Source organism: Perca flavescens, chromosome 10 (assembly GCF_004354835.1).
Source record: "Perca flavescens isolate YP-PL-M2 chromosome 10, PFLA_1.0, whole genome shotgun sequence".
Taxonomy (NCBI): domain Eukaryota; kingdom Metazoa; phylum Chordata; class Actinopteri; order Perciformes; family Percidae; genus Perca; species Perca flavescens.
The window spans coordinates 21,222,917-21,237,622 of NC_041340.1; the positions used below are offsets into that span (position 1 = coordinate 21,222,917).

General features: G+C 42.6%; 1 protein-coding gene across 1 annotated transcript; it reads left to right on the forward strand.

The window, feature by feature from the left end:
* Position 1: 1 nt before the first annotated feature.
* On the forward strand, positions 2-14,289 carry ctbp1l (C-terminal binding protein 1-like). Its single transcript, XM_028589643.1, is given in 12 exon segments — positions 2-178; positions 1,243-1,291; positions 1,603-1,746; positions 7,554-7,708; positions 7,990-8,134; positions 8,244-8,450; positions 8,654-8,868; positions 10,587-10,717; positions 10,811-10,938; positions 13,767-13,884; positions 14,014-14,123; positions 14,126-14,289. Coding segments are annotated over 10 exon segments (1,335 nt in total). The 5' UTR covers positions 2-178; positions 1,243-1,291; positions 1,603-1,685; the 3' UTR covers positions 14,191-14,289.
* The last annotated feature ends 417 nt before the right edge of the window (positions 14,290-14,706 follow it).

The window sequence follows — 14,706 nt, forward strand, 5'->3', positions numbered from 1 at the left end:
GTTCCGCCGTGGAAGGTGAGGGCGCTCCTTCCAGTCCACCGATGCTTTTACACAGACTGTCTGACCCCCCCACCAACAATCCACTTCCTCTTTTGTGTAATTTCATGGCGATCGGGAGAGAGGGAACACCGCCGACGCACGCACACTGCCTCAGCACTCTTGAAAGAGTTTATCCGGGGTAAATAACTGACAATTTTTACAAGATTCAGTTACTTGGTTTCAAAGTAGTCCTGCTTGGATTCGGTCATATGGACGGCTCACATTTCCCTGTAGAAATAATCAATTGTTTAGCTTCTGGGTCAGATATTTCACATTGTAGCGCCTCTCGCTGATAACAATCCGGACGAAATGGGCTCCCCCCTGCATCTCCCACACAGAGGCTGCACGCTAGTTAACGGCGCTGGCTAGCTAAGTTTAGCAATGCTGCAAACTCCTCATAAACGTAACGTTAGCTATGGATTTTGTTTATTGACACGCTTCACAACTTAATTGCAGCTAAATAACACCACATGCTGTGTATATTCGAGAGTTAACAGGAATTTGTAGTTTTCATTTCCATGTTAGCTAACGTTACTTAAAGTCTTTAAATGTTTGTGTTTGGGTTAGCTAGCCAACATCGGCTAGCTAGCTACCGTGCTATGTATTTAGTTAGCTTTAGCCCGGACCGCTATTCAAAAGTTTTTGCAAGATCGAACAAACTGATAGTAATAGACTTGCCACCTAGCAAAGGCTAAATAACATCGTTCTTGCATGGAACATATAGCTACATATTATCCACCATTCACTATCCCGATTATTCTCGATAGTTGAGAAACGGGTTAGCTAGCACCACAAGCTAGCTAGTTAACGGTAACTTGGCTGCTAACGAGGGGCTACCGAGACATTGATATTGTCATTAAATTACCCACTCATACTGTATTGACTGTTTATATGCACTGTATAAGAGAGTGGTGCTGTTATTGCAAGAGAAAATAAAGTTGACCACAAAGTTGTAGACTATGATCGATAACCTAAATATCAGGCCATATGAGCCAGTCCTGAATGAGTTGGAGCACAAATTACCTTTACATAACACACTTGTCGCCAGGGGATGCACATAATACTACATTTTACTGACTGCTTTGTTAGAATCCTGCAATAATTGGTAACGTTGAGTTATTGTCGGCTTTAGCTAGACACCTGTAGTGATACTGTATGACAATGTCACAATCTAAGATCAATATGCCTTTTCTTTGTTTACAGTGTAAACTAAGTTGTCAATCTGACTGGCACAACGGACATTGTTCTCCAGGTGAGTGACAGTCTGCAGTCTGTCACTGTAGAAATAATCCACTTAAACCAATTTCTCTGGGTTGAATTTGATGAACTTAATCTTTATTAACTTGGGAGTGGTTGCTGTTCTGCTTCGATTATTTGGTATCACGTCTGTGTTTTATTAATTACACATGGATATACTATTATCATTAGTTAGTAGCTGATTTGTAACACACAATTCTTTTTTTCTTTCATTTTTTGATAACTTTCTTAAATGTGGCAATATTAAGAAGTGTTTTTTTTTTTTCTTTACTGACCATTTTTTCCTTCTTTTTTCGATTTGTGCAGGTGAAACTAAGTGGACAACATTAAAGGGGCTCCATTGCACTTGGATCTGTTCTTCTCTGTCCCAGGTTCAGACTGCGTGGTCTATGGCTCTGATGGACAAACACAAACAGGTCAAGCGGCAGAGACTTGACCGCATTTGTGAGGGTGAGATTTCATAAATACTCATACACAAAGTAAAAGTAAGAGCTCGCATTCATGAGGTATATTTTGTTATTTTAATACAAAGTATTTAAATTAAACTTTATTGTATCATACCCAGGCCATTCTACCCATATAGTCAGACACTTAAAGGGATTTTTTTGCAGAATTTTAAAGCAACTCTGTGTCATATTAGTGTGGGCAATGTGTGCCGATGGAACAGGAATCTCCACGGAGCACAGCAGCGGGGGTCTGCCGAGATCCACCGGACCTCCGCTGCTCAACGGAGAGATCCGTTAGGGAGACCAAACACCGTTCAGCTGATTAGTTGGTTTGAGTAATTTTTTAAGACAAAAGTAAAAATTCTTTGATTCCAGCTTCTTAAATGTGAATATTTTCTAGTTTCTTCTCTCCTCTGTGATAGTAAACTGAATATCTTTGAGTTGTGGATAAAACAAGACATTTGAGGATGTCATCTTGGGCTTTTGGGAATCACTAATCCACATTTTTCACCATTTTCTGACATTGTATAGACCAAACAACTTATCGATTAATTGAGAAAAAAAGTCAACAGATTAATCGACTATGAAAATAATGGTTAGTTGCAGCCCTAGATATGTGTGATGTTTTAGAAATGACAGTAACTTAATTTTATATATCGTTGCCGATGTACCTAAATTAATATTAGAGCTTGCCTTAACTAACAGTCTGATTAATCCATAACAGATATTTAGCTGCAACAACTTCAGAGCAAACTAAAACAATACTTTAGACTATAATAAAACATATTTTTGGCATGTTTAATAGTAGACGCGATCACACATTACATATAAAACTCCACGTCGCGGAACATTAACCAGGCATATATACGTATGGCATAAATAATGGTTATTTATTATACCCCATCAGGGCTTGACATTAACTTTTTGAGGCACTTGTCCTTCGGACAAGTACATTTACGTTTCGCTTGTCCATGCACAAAAGTCACTTGTCCGGGTAAAGAGTCATCATTTTATAAAAAAAAAATTGTTTTGCTAATGCATGCATATAATATAATAATGCAAACCGTTGAAAGCATCCAAACACTATCGGCATTAATAAAATTCAGTTGAAACAAACGTGTCCCAACAATAGATTTCAGTACAAAGTAATATGTTGCACGCCGGTGTGCAGAAGTTAATATATTGAGATTCTAAGTCAGTATTTTAAAGGTTTGTCATTACTTTCAGATTCCTAGTCAATATTCTAAGTTACTAGTCAATATATTGAGATACTAAGTCGATACTTTGAGATGTTGAGTCAATTTATTGAGATTGTAAGTCAATATTTTAAATGTTCTCATTGGTTTGAGATTCTTAGTCAATATTCTGAGTTACTAAGTCTGTATATTGAGATACTAAGTCAATATTTTGGGATAAGTCAATATATTGAGATACTAAGTCAGTATTTTGAGATAAGTCAATATATTGAGATACTAAGTCAATATATTGAGATTCTAAAGCAATATTTTACATTTTCTCAATACTTTGAGATTCTTAATTTATACTCTGAGATACTAAGTCAATATTTTGACCAGACGTAGTGGTGACTTAAACTTGAACTTATACTATATCTAAAATAATTTTGTAGACATAACAATGGATTTTGCCACTAAATGTTGGTGTTAACTATGTTTTTTTTTTATACAATTTCACTAATTTCTACCCAGCAGAGGCTGATTTAGAGATCCTTTAAAAGCTGTAGCTACTTTACAGTTGATTATTACCTGATATTTAATCCGCATATTATTTATTTGTTTCAAAAAGGAGCAAAAAAAAACGACATTATAGAACGGCAAAAACGACCACTGGATTGGAAAAGGGTATTTTACAACAACTTTTAATGCAGCACGAATATGGCGAGGCCAATTTCAAGTGAACGCAACATCTGTGTTTTTCCGACAACAGCAACTACAACGTCATACGTTCCTCTCCAGTGAAATACAGACAGACACACTTTTACACCGTTTAGCTGTCAGCATTTTAACCGTGTTTACTCTAGCTGCTAGTTAACGGTAGGCTAACGTTACCTGCTGCCAAGTGTAGTGTTTACTAGCGTGACATGCGGCGATGTTTAGGTTCCCTCGTCCGTTTTCGGAGCATCAGAGAGAAGCGCAGGCATTTCAGTGGCACCAAAATCTGCGTTGCAATTCGGTCCGGTAGATAACGGTCGTTAAGGCACCGGTGCCGTATTAGCACCGGGTCTATCGTTTTCTGTCAACGATGTGGCGAGGAGGTAACATTAGGGCGGAGTTAGCAAGCTAACGTTAGCTAACTAACACCGGTAGGTTTGCCGTGCTTTCATGCTGCATTGCTTACAGAGAATGAGCTGAACAGCGGGCTGGGTCTAACGTTAGCGGCCCGCTGACCGACTACCGCTGGTCAAATCGGTAACCTAGACGTAATGAGTGGCACATAACGTGAACTAACATGGCATTTTATTTTGTTTGAGTTTTAACTTGTCCAGTGGGGCAAGTAAATTTCTCTTCCACTTGCCCTACAAAAAATCCACTTGTCCCGGACAAGCCTTAATGTCGAGCCCTGCCCATAAATGGGCTAACGTTACTTTGAATGCGTAAACTGTTCATGGTATAACCACAGTCTGTGGGCATAAGATGTGGCTAGGCTAACAATAGCCATGTTTACTAAGACTAGCTCCAATATTAACTTTGGTTACATCTGCAAGGATATATGTAATTAGTTTACTGTTTATCACTGACTGTGGACTACAACTTCAAATTGTGTTTTTTTGAAATTCTTTTGTTTTATGGTGATGAAAGGCTATAAAATACTTGTCTGCGGTGCCCTTTACCTGTAGTCCTGTGAACTGAGTGGTTGCCCTGATTGTGTTTCTTATTGCATCTCAGTGTGTTTAAAGTGGGATTTATGCTGCTGCGGAGGCTCCACGCAGAGCTTTTGCCATAGCCTACGTAAGTGGCCTGAAGTTTATACTTGTGCGTTGGTGTGTGCGTCGATCTCTTTAAGAGAATAGCCAAGGCCAAGCGGACCAATCACAGTTGTTGCGGTCTGCGTCGCCGCAACTTGTAGTTACATTTTTTTGAGAGGTGCACGTCACGCTACGGCGTAGGGTGCGTTGTACTGTCGGTATCTCCACTTACCTACGTAGGTACAGACGCCGTTGATTTAACGCAGGCATAAATTGGCCTTAAGTGTGGAGGAGGTTGCCGTTTCTTTTTTGTTAAATTGGTATGCAAGGAATGTACTGATGGAAGTTTTAAAGATAACACGAAGTAAGTTAACGTTTTCTGTTGCTACAAGTATATGCAGGAATGGTAAAGGGCAGATTTCTAGAAGAGACAGTATTTTGAGCTGTTGTACAGTGAAGAGTAGATGATGGAGATCAGACATAATGGTGTGCTAAAATGGAGGGAACGGTCTGGGTGAGTCTCTGGAGACGGGTTAGAGGGAGAGGACAAGGTGAAGGGTCGTGGCCGCAGCTACAGGGAACTAGGCCAGCTGTCTCTTTAAAAAAACGACAACAGCCCAAACCGCCCTCGGCCTCAGCCTCGGCTATGCTAATGAGGTTAGTGCTGGTTGGCTGGCCTTCAATGGAGCTGCCTGTGATTGGAGGCTGGCCATGGGGGAGGGGCTGGGCGTGGATGACAGCTGGGATCCAGCCAGCCAAGAGCAGGCTGACAGAGAGAGAGAGAGAGAGAGAGGGAGAAAAAAAGAGCGATAGAGGGAGAGCAAGGCGAGAGAGAGAGAGGAAGACAGGCTCACAGACTTCATAATGCAAGGTTAGGCCTGGTGCTCATGTGTTTTCTATTTTGGAATGTGTTTTTGAAATGTGTGAACGGTTGCGGAAGATATCTAAGGTTTGGGTGTGGAGCAGCTATGTGTGTGCAGTTTCCCTTTTATGTTCAGCGCGTATTGGTGTTGTCGCAGCCGTCAAGAAGGAACTGAATAACCGTGTTTGTGTCTAGCTGCGTCTGGGTGGAGTACCGCTGCTTGCTGCATTATCATCGTTTGCTACCCCTCCCCCCTCACCTCTTACTCCTCCAACTGCAGCCAGAGGGAGAGAGAAGAGGAGGGAGTGAGGGGAAAGAAAGGGAGAGGGAGGGAGAATGAATGAATCACTGAATGAATTGTATTGTGTGTGCGACCATGCTTGTGCTTAGTAGGCCTCGGGTATGCCAGTGTCCTATACTCAAATTACTCTTTGTGTAGGCCTACTTGTATATTTCCAGAATCACTTTTTCAGAGGGGGTCTTTGTGATGAATCCCTTTTGGATTTTTCTACATAGTAAGCGTCTCTTTGTGCGTTCAGCGTGTAGCAGTAGCCCTGGTAGCATTCTTGAGCATTCTGCAATGAATGTGAATCACACTGCAGTAGATGGAATGGATTGCAGTAGAGTAGTACATTTTTATAATGGTACCAGGCTGTATATTTTTCTTTCTTTTTTTGCCCGTGTGCGTTTCATGCATGCATTGGGAAATGCTCAGGCGTCAGAGGAAGTGTTTACAAATATTTGTTTTCTACCATTGGCTACCAGCTCCCTTCCCTCCTTTGCAGTCTCACCATAATAATGTCCTGCCCTCTGTCCAAGTAAATGTTCTAGCTAGACACACTCCCCCCACCCTGGGACACAAACACACACACACCTGTCACCCAGTAGGGGCAAGATAGTGTAGCGGTGCATGTGTCTGGGCTCAGTCCAAGCCAAGAACTGCTAAGAGGACAGAGAGGTGTAAAAACATTTGCAGATATAACCGTTGGTGTCAATTGGCAGAGATGTTGCATTTATTTATTGCGTTGATTTGTTTTAGACATGCAACATTTCCCTTGTTGGCATAATGGTAAATGGCCATGATACACGTGGGCCAAATGTGCAGATGTTTGCCAGTAAGATGTGTGTTTATTTGTATGCGTCTGAAATGGTGGAGAACCAGAAAAATAGGAAGGGACTCTTCCAGACAGGAGAATTTAGGTCATGAACCCCCACCGCCTCCTCTCAGAGACCCCGCGGTTTTCTCCACCCCTCCCCCAGCCGCCACACTTCATCACCACTCCCCCTCCCGTCCCAGCTCCCTCCTCTCTGTGTGCGCACTTCGCGACTTCTGCTTCATTAACCAAAATCTAACTTTCCCCTCATGAGGGGTCTAATAGAACAGAGATGGATCAATAAAAACTAGACGTTGTATATTGGTTCCAGGCATTACTAAACAGAGGTTGGGTTCAATACCAAATAGGCCAGGATGCTGGACACTCTCCATGCCCCATCACAGATTTAGTTACACATCACTTTTGTAACCATATAACACTCGCACACTTAGACACAACCTCCTTGTAGTTCCTTTAGGATGGTGGATGTGTTGAAAAAAAAAAAAAAAAAAAAAAAGAGTCCTAAAAGTCTGAGTTCTTATTGTCTAAGGAGTCTGGCAGTTAGCCCTTTTAACTTTAGCCATGCGTGCAGTGTTTTGAGTGTATGCTGACTTGCATAACTTTGGGTATTCCAGACATGGGGAATGCAGACCGTTGAGTCACTTCTCTCTAGTTAAATCTCGCTGGTTCTGAAATGCAAGCGGCTAGTAATTGTGTGCATCACAATCAAGTGTCATCAGTAAGTTCTCCCTGCAGTCAGATTTAAATGGCAACAAAAAGCTCTTTCATTCTTGTTCATTTGTCTTTGACGTGATTTAGGTAACTTTTTTTTTTTTTAAACATGTTTTGGACCTGATTTGTAATGGTCATTGAATATTTAACCTCTTGCTCATATGCAACAACCAACATTATTTTCTTCTTGCTGGACTCAGGTATCCGACCCCCCATCCTGAATGGGCCAATGCACCCGCGGCCCCTGGTTGCCCTGCTGGACGGGCGTGACTGCACTGTGGAGATGCCCATCCTGAAAGATGTGGCCACAGTGGCCTTCTGCGATGCCCAGTCCACACAAGAGATTCACGAGAAGGTAGAACAGACACACATGTCCGTGCTGTAATCCCAATGCATGAGGACAAAACACTTAAATCCTTATTTCATTCTGACATAGTATGAAAGTAATTAACATCTGCGCTATACCCAAAAAAAACGCTGCCTTCTTCATTCCATCTAACAGAACTTTCTCCACCACACAGCCTGACAATTTAGTACTAACATTTAGCCTAGTTGTGTCTTAATGTCCCTTAGTGAACTGGTTTGATGTGATTTTAATGTGATTAAAATTATTAATGACGCATTTGTCTTCTGTAGGTGCTAAATGAGGCAGTTGCTGCCCTGCTCTACCACACCATCACTCTGTCTAGAGATGACCTGGAAAAGTTTAAAGGCCTACGCGTAATTGTGAGGATTGGCTCCGGCTTCGACAATGTTGACATCAAAGCAGCCGCTGAGCTAGGTGAGAGAGTGAAACTTTAAACTGAGACACCGGGTCAACCACGAGCTAACGCACTGAATATCACACAGAGTGATTCATATTTCTTTCATACTTTGAACTTGTCATCTAGGCATTGCTGTCTGCAACGTGCCAGCAGCGTCTGTGGAGGAGACAGCCGACACTTCGCTATGTCTGATCCTCAACCTGTACAGGCGAGTCACCTGGATGCACCAGACCCTCAGGGAGGGAACCCGTGCCTCTAGTGTGGAGCAGATCAGGGAGGTCGCTGGCGGTGCTGCTCGTATCCGGGGCGAGACGCTGGGCATTATCGGTCTAGGTGAGTAAAGAGTGTGGACATCGGTGTCTAGACTTGTTAGGGGGCACCATAGCCAGGTATTCAATATTTCCTTGGACAAAGATTATTTTGTGTAGTACTTTAGGAGATCTGTTTAATCCAAGCTTGACCGTTGATTGTCGGACAAAAAGACCTGTTTGGTATTTTGTGCTTTAATAAAAGGCTGATTGCCATTTTATTTCCAGGGCGGGTTGGCCAAGCGGTGGCTCTGCGGGCTAAGGCCTTTGGTTTTGGCGTGATCTTTTATGACCCCTACCTGCCTGATGGTGTGGAGCGCTCACTGGGACTTCAGCGCATGGCCACTCTGCAGGACCTGCTTATCCACTCTGATTGCGTATCCCTGCACTGCAGCCTCAACGAGCACAACCACCACCTCATTAATGACTTCACCATCAAACAGGTGTGTGGATACACTCTGAATGTGCAAAATACAACTTTTGTCTCATGTTTGCCATTTTTTTTCTGACCTCCTCAAATGTTTGAATTGTTTACAAAAGGCAGCATCTAATCATGGTCATCTCAGCTGGGTTAAAAATAATAATTATTATGAATCCGTAAATGAAGTTACGTAATGTTTAATGTCTATACATCGCTAGTGTGGTTCTGATTTGTTTATTGAAATGAAAGCTGCATTAGAGCTAACATCTGGGCCTTTCCAAAGAGGGCTTCTGTGTGATCCTAGGATCACAGAAGCCTGTAATCTGGCCTGGAACTGTGTTGTGTCTTTTCAGAGACTTTGTCCAATAAGTCCAGAACAATATATCCACAACTGAATGGTTATTTATTCATCTTTTCGTATGAAAAGCTATCGTTTTACTGTTAGCCCCGGCCATCTTGACTCCCAGAATGCAGTGGGATGAGTGTCGGACCAATCAGAGGCTGTCTTTCCGACTATCTTCATTTTCTTTGGTGTTTAACGGAAGCCAGCATCCACAATGTTGCAGATACTGCCACTTTCCTGACTGTGTTACTTTGCTGCTACATATTCCAAACGTGAAACAAATTAGCCAAAATAAGGATGTAACAGTGTATAGTGCATAACAGGGTTGAGGTTATACTAAGACTGTTAGACAAGGGAACCAGGCGACTCAAATGTTGGAAAAAATTGCTTAGGCCCCAGAGGGATAAGGAATGGAAAAATGTGTCTAATATGCAGAACCTTGAACCACCTATTACACCAGTTGGTTGATATTCTGAAAATAAAAGGAGGAAGCTCAAATAATACCATTAATAATACCAGACTCAGCATTCTGTTTTTACATGCAGCTAAAAATCTGGAGTCAAACCATTGGCTGACAATGTTGGAGCACAATTGTGCTTGACAGTCTAGACTACTGATGTTTTGCCTTAAAGGTACACCGTGTAGTGTTTTAAGTATTTTATTAGCTAACATCAGTGTCTTCATTCATAAATACATTATGTCCTCATTGGTGTAAAATTACCTCTGCCAATGATCTGACTTATCCTCGTAAGCGAAGAATTTCTTATCTGTATTTACACTGGACGGGCGAGTCCAAGGAGGCTTCCATGTCGTTCCGCCATTTTGAAAAACTATAATCGCTGAGAGGGAGATAAAGCACTACCCTGCCTGTCTAGCTAATCCACAACGCGTTTTCGTTCAGAGCCAGCGTCACATGACTGAAACCAGCTGAAACTGAGAAGGAGATCAGTGAGAGGCGCTTGTTGCTGCCCTGGCAAATTTGAAAGCCTGCACTGCACTTCAGTTCATAACGGAGGATCATACTTATGCCGAGCCACAGGAGAAGGAATCCTCGTCGCCAAAAAAGCGAAAATTGGAAGACATGTTGTCATAGCTTCTTGGTACATAACGGCTACAGTAGTTGCGACACGCATTTGAAAAAGCGAGGCGCTAGAGAGCACTGTTCGTTTGAATGCAAAATACAATTTCACCGCTAGATGGGAGAAATTCCTAAACAGTGTACTGTACCTTTAACCAAACATTGCTCCCATATTGTAGGACATTGTCTGTATTATAGATTGGAGGAATTTGTGCCAAATGATTTCTGTCTGTGCTGATGCAGATTTCAAGTTTCAGCCTTCTCTGTCATGGTCCGCTCCCCATAGTTTAATCATACTGCTACTAACTCTGTGGTACAGATGCGTCAGGGAGCCTTCCTGGTGAACACGTCAAGAGGAGGTCTGGTTGACGAGAAAGCATTGGCTCAGGCCCTGAAAGAGGGGCGGATACGAGGGGCTGCCCTGGACGTCCATGAGACAGAACCTTTCAGGTAACCATGATACACAAAAGTAACCGCTAATAGCTGTGCACCACACACAACCTCATTATTCTTTTCTATAACAACCTTTCCCTGTCTTAACAGTTTTTCAACCGGTCCTCTGAAGGATGCCCCCAACCTGATCTGTACCCCGCACACATCCTGGTACAGTGAGCAGGCCTCTGTGGAGGCTCGCGAGGAGGCAGCCAGGGAGGTTCGCCGCGCCATCACGGGTAAGGCACTTTTTTATTAAACATGATCAAGCCTGTTGTTTAATTGAAATTAATTGATTATATAGATACTAGAGATGTACCGATTACAACTTTCTAGGCTGATTTTCATTGAGTTAGGCCAGCCGATACCGATTTTAGCTGATTCCGATTTCATTTTTTTCTAACCACTTTAAAGCACACACAAATATTTATTTTCTATCTTTTCTTTAATAGAACATTTTGCATAGAACATAGAACATTTTTTTAACACATAATGGATAATAACTATAAAATAGAACTATATAAATTACTCCTGGTATGGGAAATTCACACACATCTAAAGTGCAATGTTGTTTTCACATCCAATATCCCAAAAAAAAAATGTGATTTTGGTGTCGTCCCTTCACGCCCTACTTTTTCCTTGCAGGTGTTGCATATTGCAAACTTGTTATCTTCTGCACACACGCTGAAAAATTTCCAAACAGCTGACATGTTGCAGGTTAATTCACGAGGTTCCCTACATGTATAGCGCGGACACACGCTTCACACCGCAAGTGGTTACACGCGACACATGGCGGAAAAGTTGAGAGAAAGGAAAAAGAGACTGTGCTGTCGCGTCCGTTTGTGCGTGCGTCCTTGAGAACTGTAACTCGTATAACTTATGTTGTCAGTTAATTGTACCATTTTAATTGTATCATTGACCGGCATGAAATCGGCAAATGTCCGACTGACCTGCCGGTCACCGAGCACGTGAAAACTGGCCAATTCCGGTCACCGGCCGGTCTATCGGTGCATCTCTAATAGATACAGTACAGTCAGGAACTACACAAGTCCAACTCCACTGCAAGTTGTAATGTGTTCATTTTTTGAACACTGATTCGCTGAAGGCTGTACAACATTTATGGTGACGTGGCTGATGAAGAGTTTGCCTTAGGGTTGGGTACTCTTCTCATTTGAACCGGTACTCGGAATTCTGTATTTTTCTTTTTTTTTGATACCTTCTCTCTGTAATAACAAAAAATTAATTTCAGTTGTCCAAACCTATTTATCCTTTTTATTTAGAAAATGTTATTTATTTAGAACATTTTACGCACCACACAAAATAAAAACCAGGGCATAAAGAACGCTGTTGTGCGTGTCTCAGTGAACCGGTACTCGGAATTCTGTATTTTTCTTTTTTTTTGATACCTTCTCTCTGTAATAACAAAAAATTAATTTCAGTTGTCCAAACCTATTTATCCTTTTTATTTAGAAAATGTTATTTATTTAGAACATTTTACGCACCACACAAAATAAAAACCAGGGCATAAAGAACGCTGTTGTGCGTGTCTCGGAGAAAAGGTAACCACACCGCGACCACTTTCGGCTCGCCATTATATTATATTGCAGTGAACGTTGTCTGTGTTTTAGTCTAACCACACTTGCGACCACTTTATTACCCTGAATCACTGTGACGTGAGCAAGCTGCAGAGGCGACGTACACAGAGTAACGCATGATAACAGCGTGGCAGGCTATGAACTTTTATAAACAGAATCTTGTCTCAAAATAAAGGGTAATGGAACAGTGGGCAGAGTCATGCAGCGCAGTGCAACTTGTTTCTTGTTCACTGCTCCACTCTTAGCTTCAATGCTGAATGTTGGCAAAGTCAGACTACCAGCTACAACTTTTCCAGTGTGATCTGCAGTTTGTCTGATTGTCCCGTCAGGAGCTAAGAAGGAAGGTCCATAAAAAAAAAAAAAACGGAAAACCTCTGAGTAATACCTCTTTCACACCAATGACCAGGGTTGGGCCCTGGTTATGTGACCAATGTTAAACTCTTCTTTTGGAAATTCAAACCAAGCCAGTTAACATGGGTATATCCCTGGTCATGATGATTCAGATACGGCCTGGGCCACAACCCAGGAGCAATGCATGACAATTACCTTAAGTGCTAGAAATGGGTTTCATATGTCCTATTCAGTGAACAGCTAACGTCACATACTCCAGTCACCAACAGAACTAATGTTTTGTAGCTACTTGAATTTGTCATTGTACAGTAGAGCGAGAGAAATAAAGCTTTATTTTATGTTTGTTTCGCAGTAAGTACATTCTAAAGTACAAATGAATAACCATCAAACACATGTTGATGATAATTCAACGAATGATTTTGTGCAGACTGATTTCTCCTCTGCTTTTCTTTGCAGCAGCTGGACAAGGAAGTAGGCTGCTCTAGTATAGATTTATGACCATTTTAAGACCTGTGGAGAACACTTCTCTTTGTTTGACATCATTAAAAGTAAAGCTGGGCTTTGCTGTTGGCTTCACGACTCATTTAGCGGCGGTGCTGAAAGAACATTTATTTTCATACATTTTGCGTTCTAACACTGGGTTTATACAGGCATTTTTGCCTGTTAAACTCTGCTACCACTCTGCAAAAGTTGACTCGCTGAGTCAGGGATCTATCCGGGCACTCACTGTCAGCCCACTGTTCTCAGAGGGAATTAATTGAACCGCTCGACTCTGCTGTTATTGACACTGCCTGTGAAAACCCAGCATAAAACGCAGGGAGACTAAATCTGTGTTGTTTTTTTCAAAGCGGCGACAGGCGACGACTGCCCCCCTCTCATTTCCAACCAGTCACATAATTTGACCCGCCCCGGTTTGTTATCGACCCTGGTAGTGCGCAATTCCCATTGAAATCTACCCTAGTCTTACCCTGATCCAACCCACCTCCAGACCTGGGTTGCAAAGCCGAGTCGATTGACTATTGTTAACCCATTCAAACACCCAGTCAACCTTGGTATAACCCTGGTTGAGCCCTGAGTGTGAAAGGGATATCAAAGTAATGGTTTTGTTTTTCCCGCTCTAGGGCGTATCCCTGACAGTCTGAAGAACTGCGTTAATAAGGAGTATCTGATGGCAGCCTCTCAGTGGCCCAGCATTGAGGCAGCTACTGTTCACCCAGAACTTAATGGAGCCACTTACAGGTGAGAGGAGTGGATGTAGAAGATGAGAATGGAAAGGGGTTAATTATAAGGACTTTCAAAAGAGTTTTTATTTTAAAGGAGCAGCTTTTATAAAGTTGTTTTTTTTTTTTTTCTCCATCTGTGTTTCAGATTTCCTCCAGGTCTGATCAATGTTGCAGCAGCAGGGGGTCTCCCAGGAGCTGGCACAGGGGTTGAAAGCCTTGTCTCAGGAACCCTGGCGCATGGCATCACCCCTGTCTCCCCCCCCCTCACGCCCCCTCCCCTAATAAGGCCGAAGCCGACAGAGACATCCCCTCCGACCAATAGCCCCCCCTGCCGCCGCCAGCACATTCCGTCGCCTCTGGAAACGTCCTCCCACCCCCACCTCCCAGCATCAGACACAGCCCGACCCTCCAGTACATCGGCAGCGCCAGTTTGACCTGATGTGGATCTACAGTCTTGTTCCTCAGATCACATAACCAGCCCAGGAGTGACCTATCCACAGCTAGTCCCATCTCCATCCCATCCGCACCCCAAAAACACACACATCCCTCCATCCTCGTCCTCATATCAGCCACTCACCTGCCCTCCCCCCCCCCCCCCCACTCCCCAACAACGTCAGCAATAACTGTGTTCTGAAGGATTCAATGATTTGATTGGTTTATATCCTTAGTTGGCTGTTGTTTTTAATGGAAAGGTGACCTGTTTTGGTTATTGGTATTAATGTTTGTTTGTAAAAAAGAAAAAAGAAAAAAAAGTTGCATTTCTGACTTGAGGCTTTACAGTCTGCTGCCTCCTGCAGTCCTCCTCTGACTCTAACCATAGAGCACAGAGGCAGAAAGG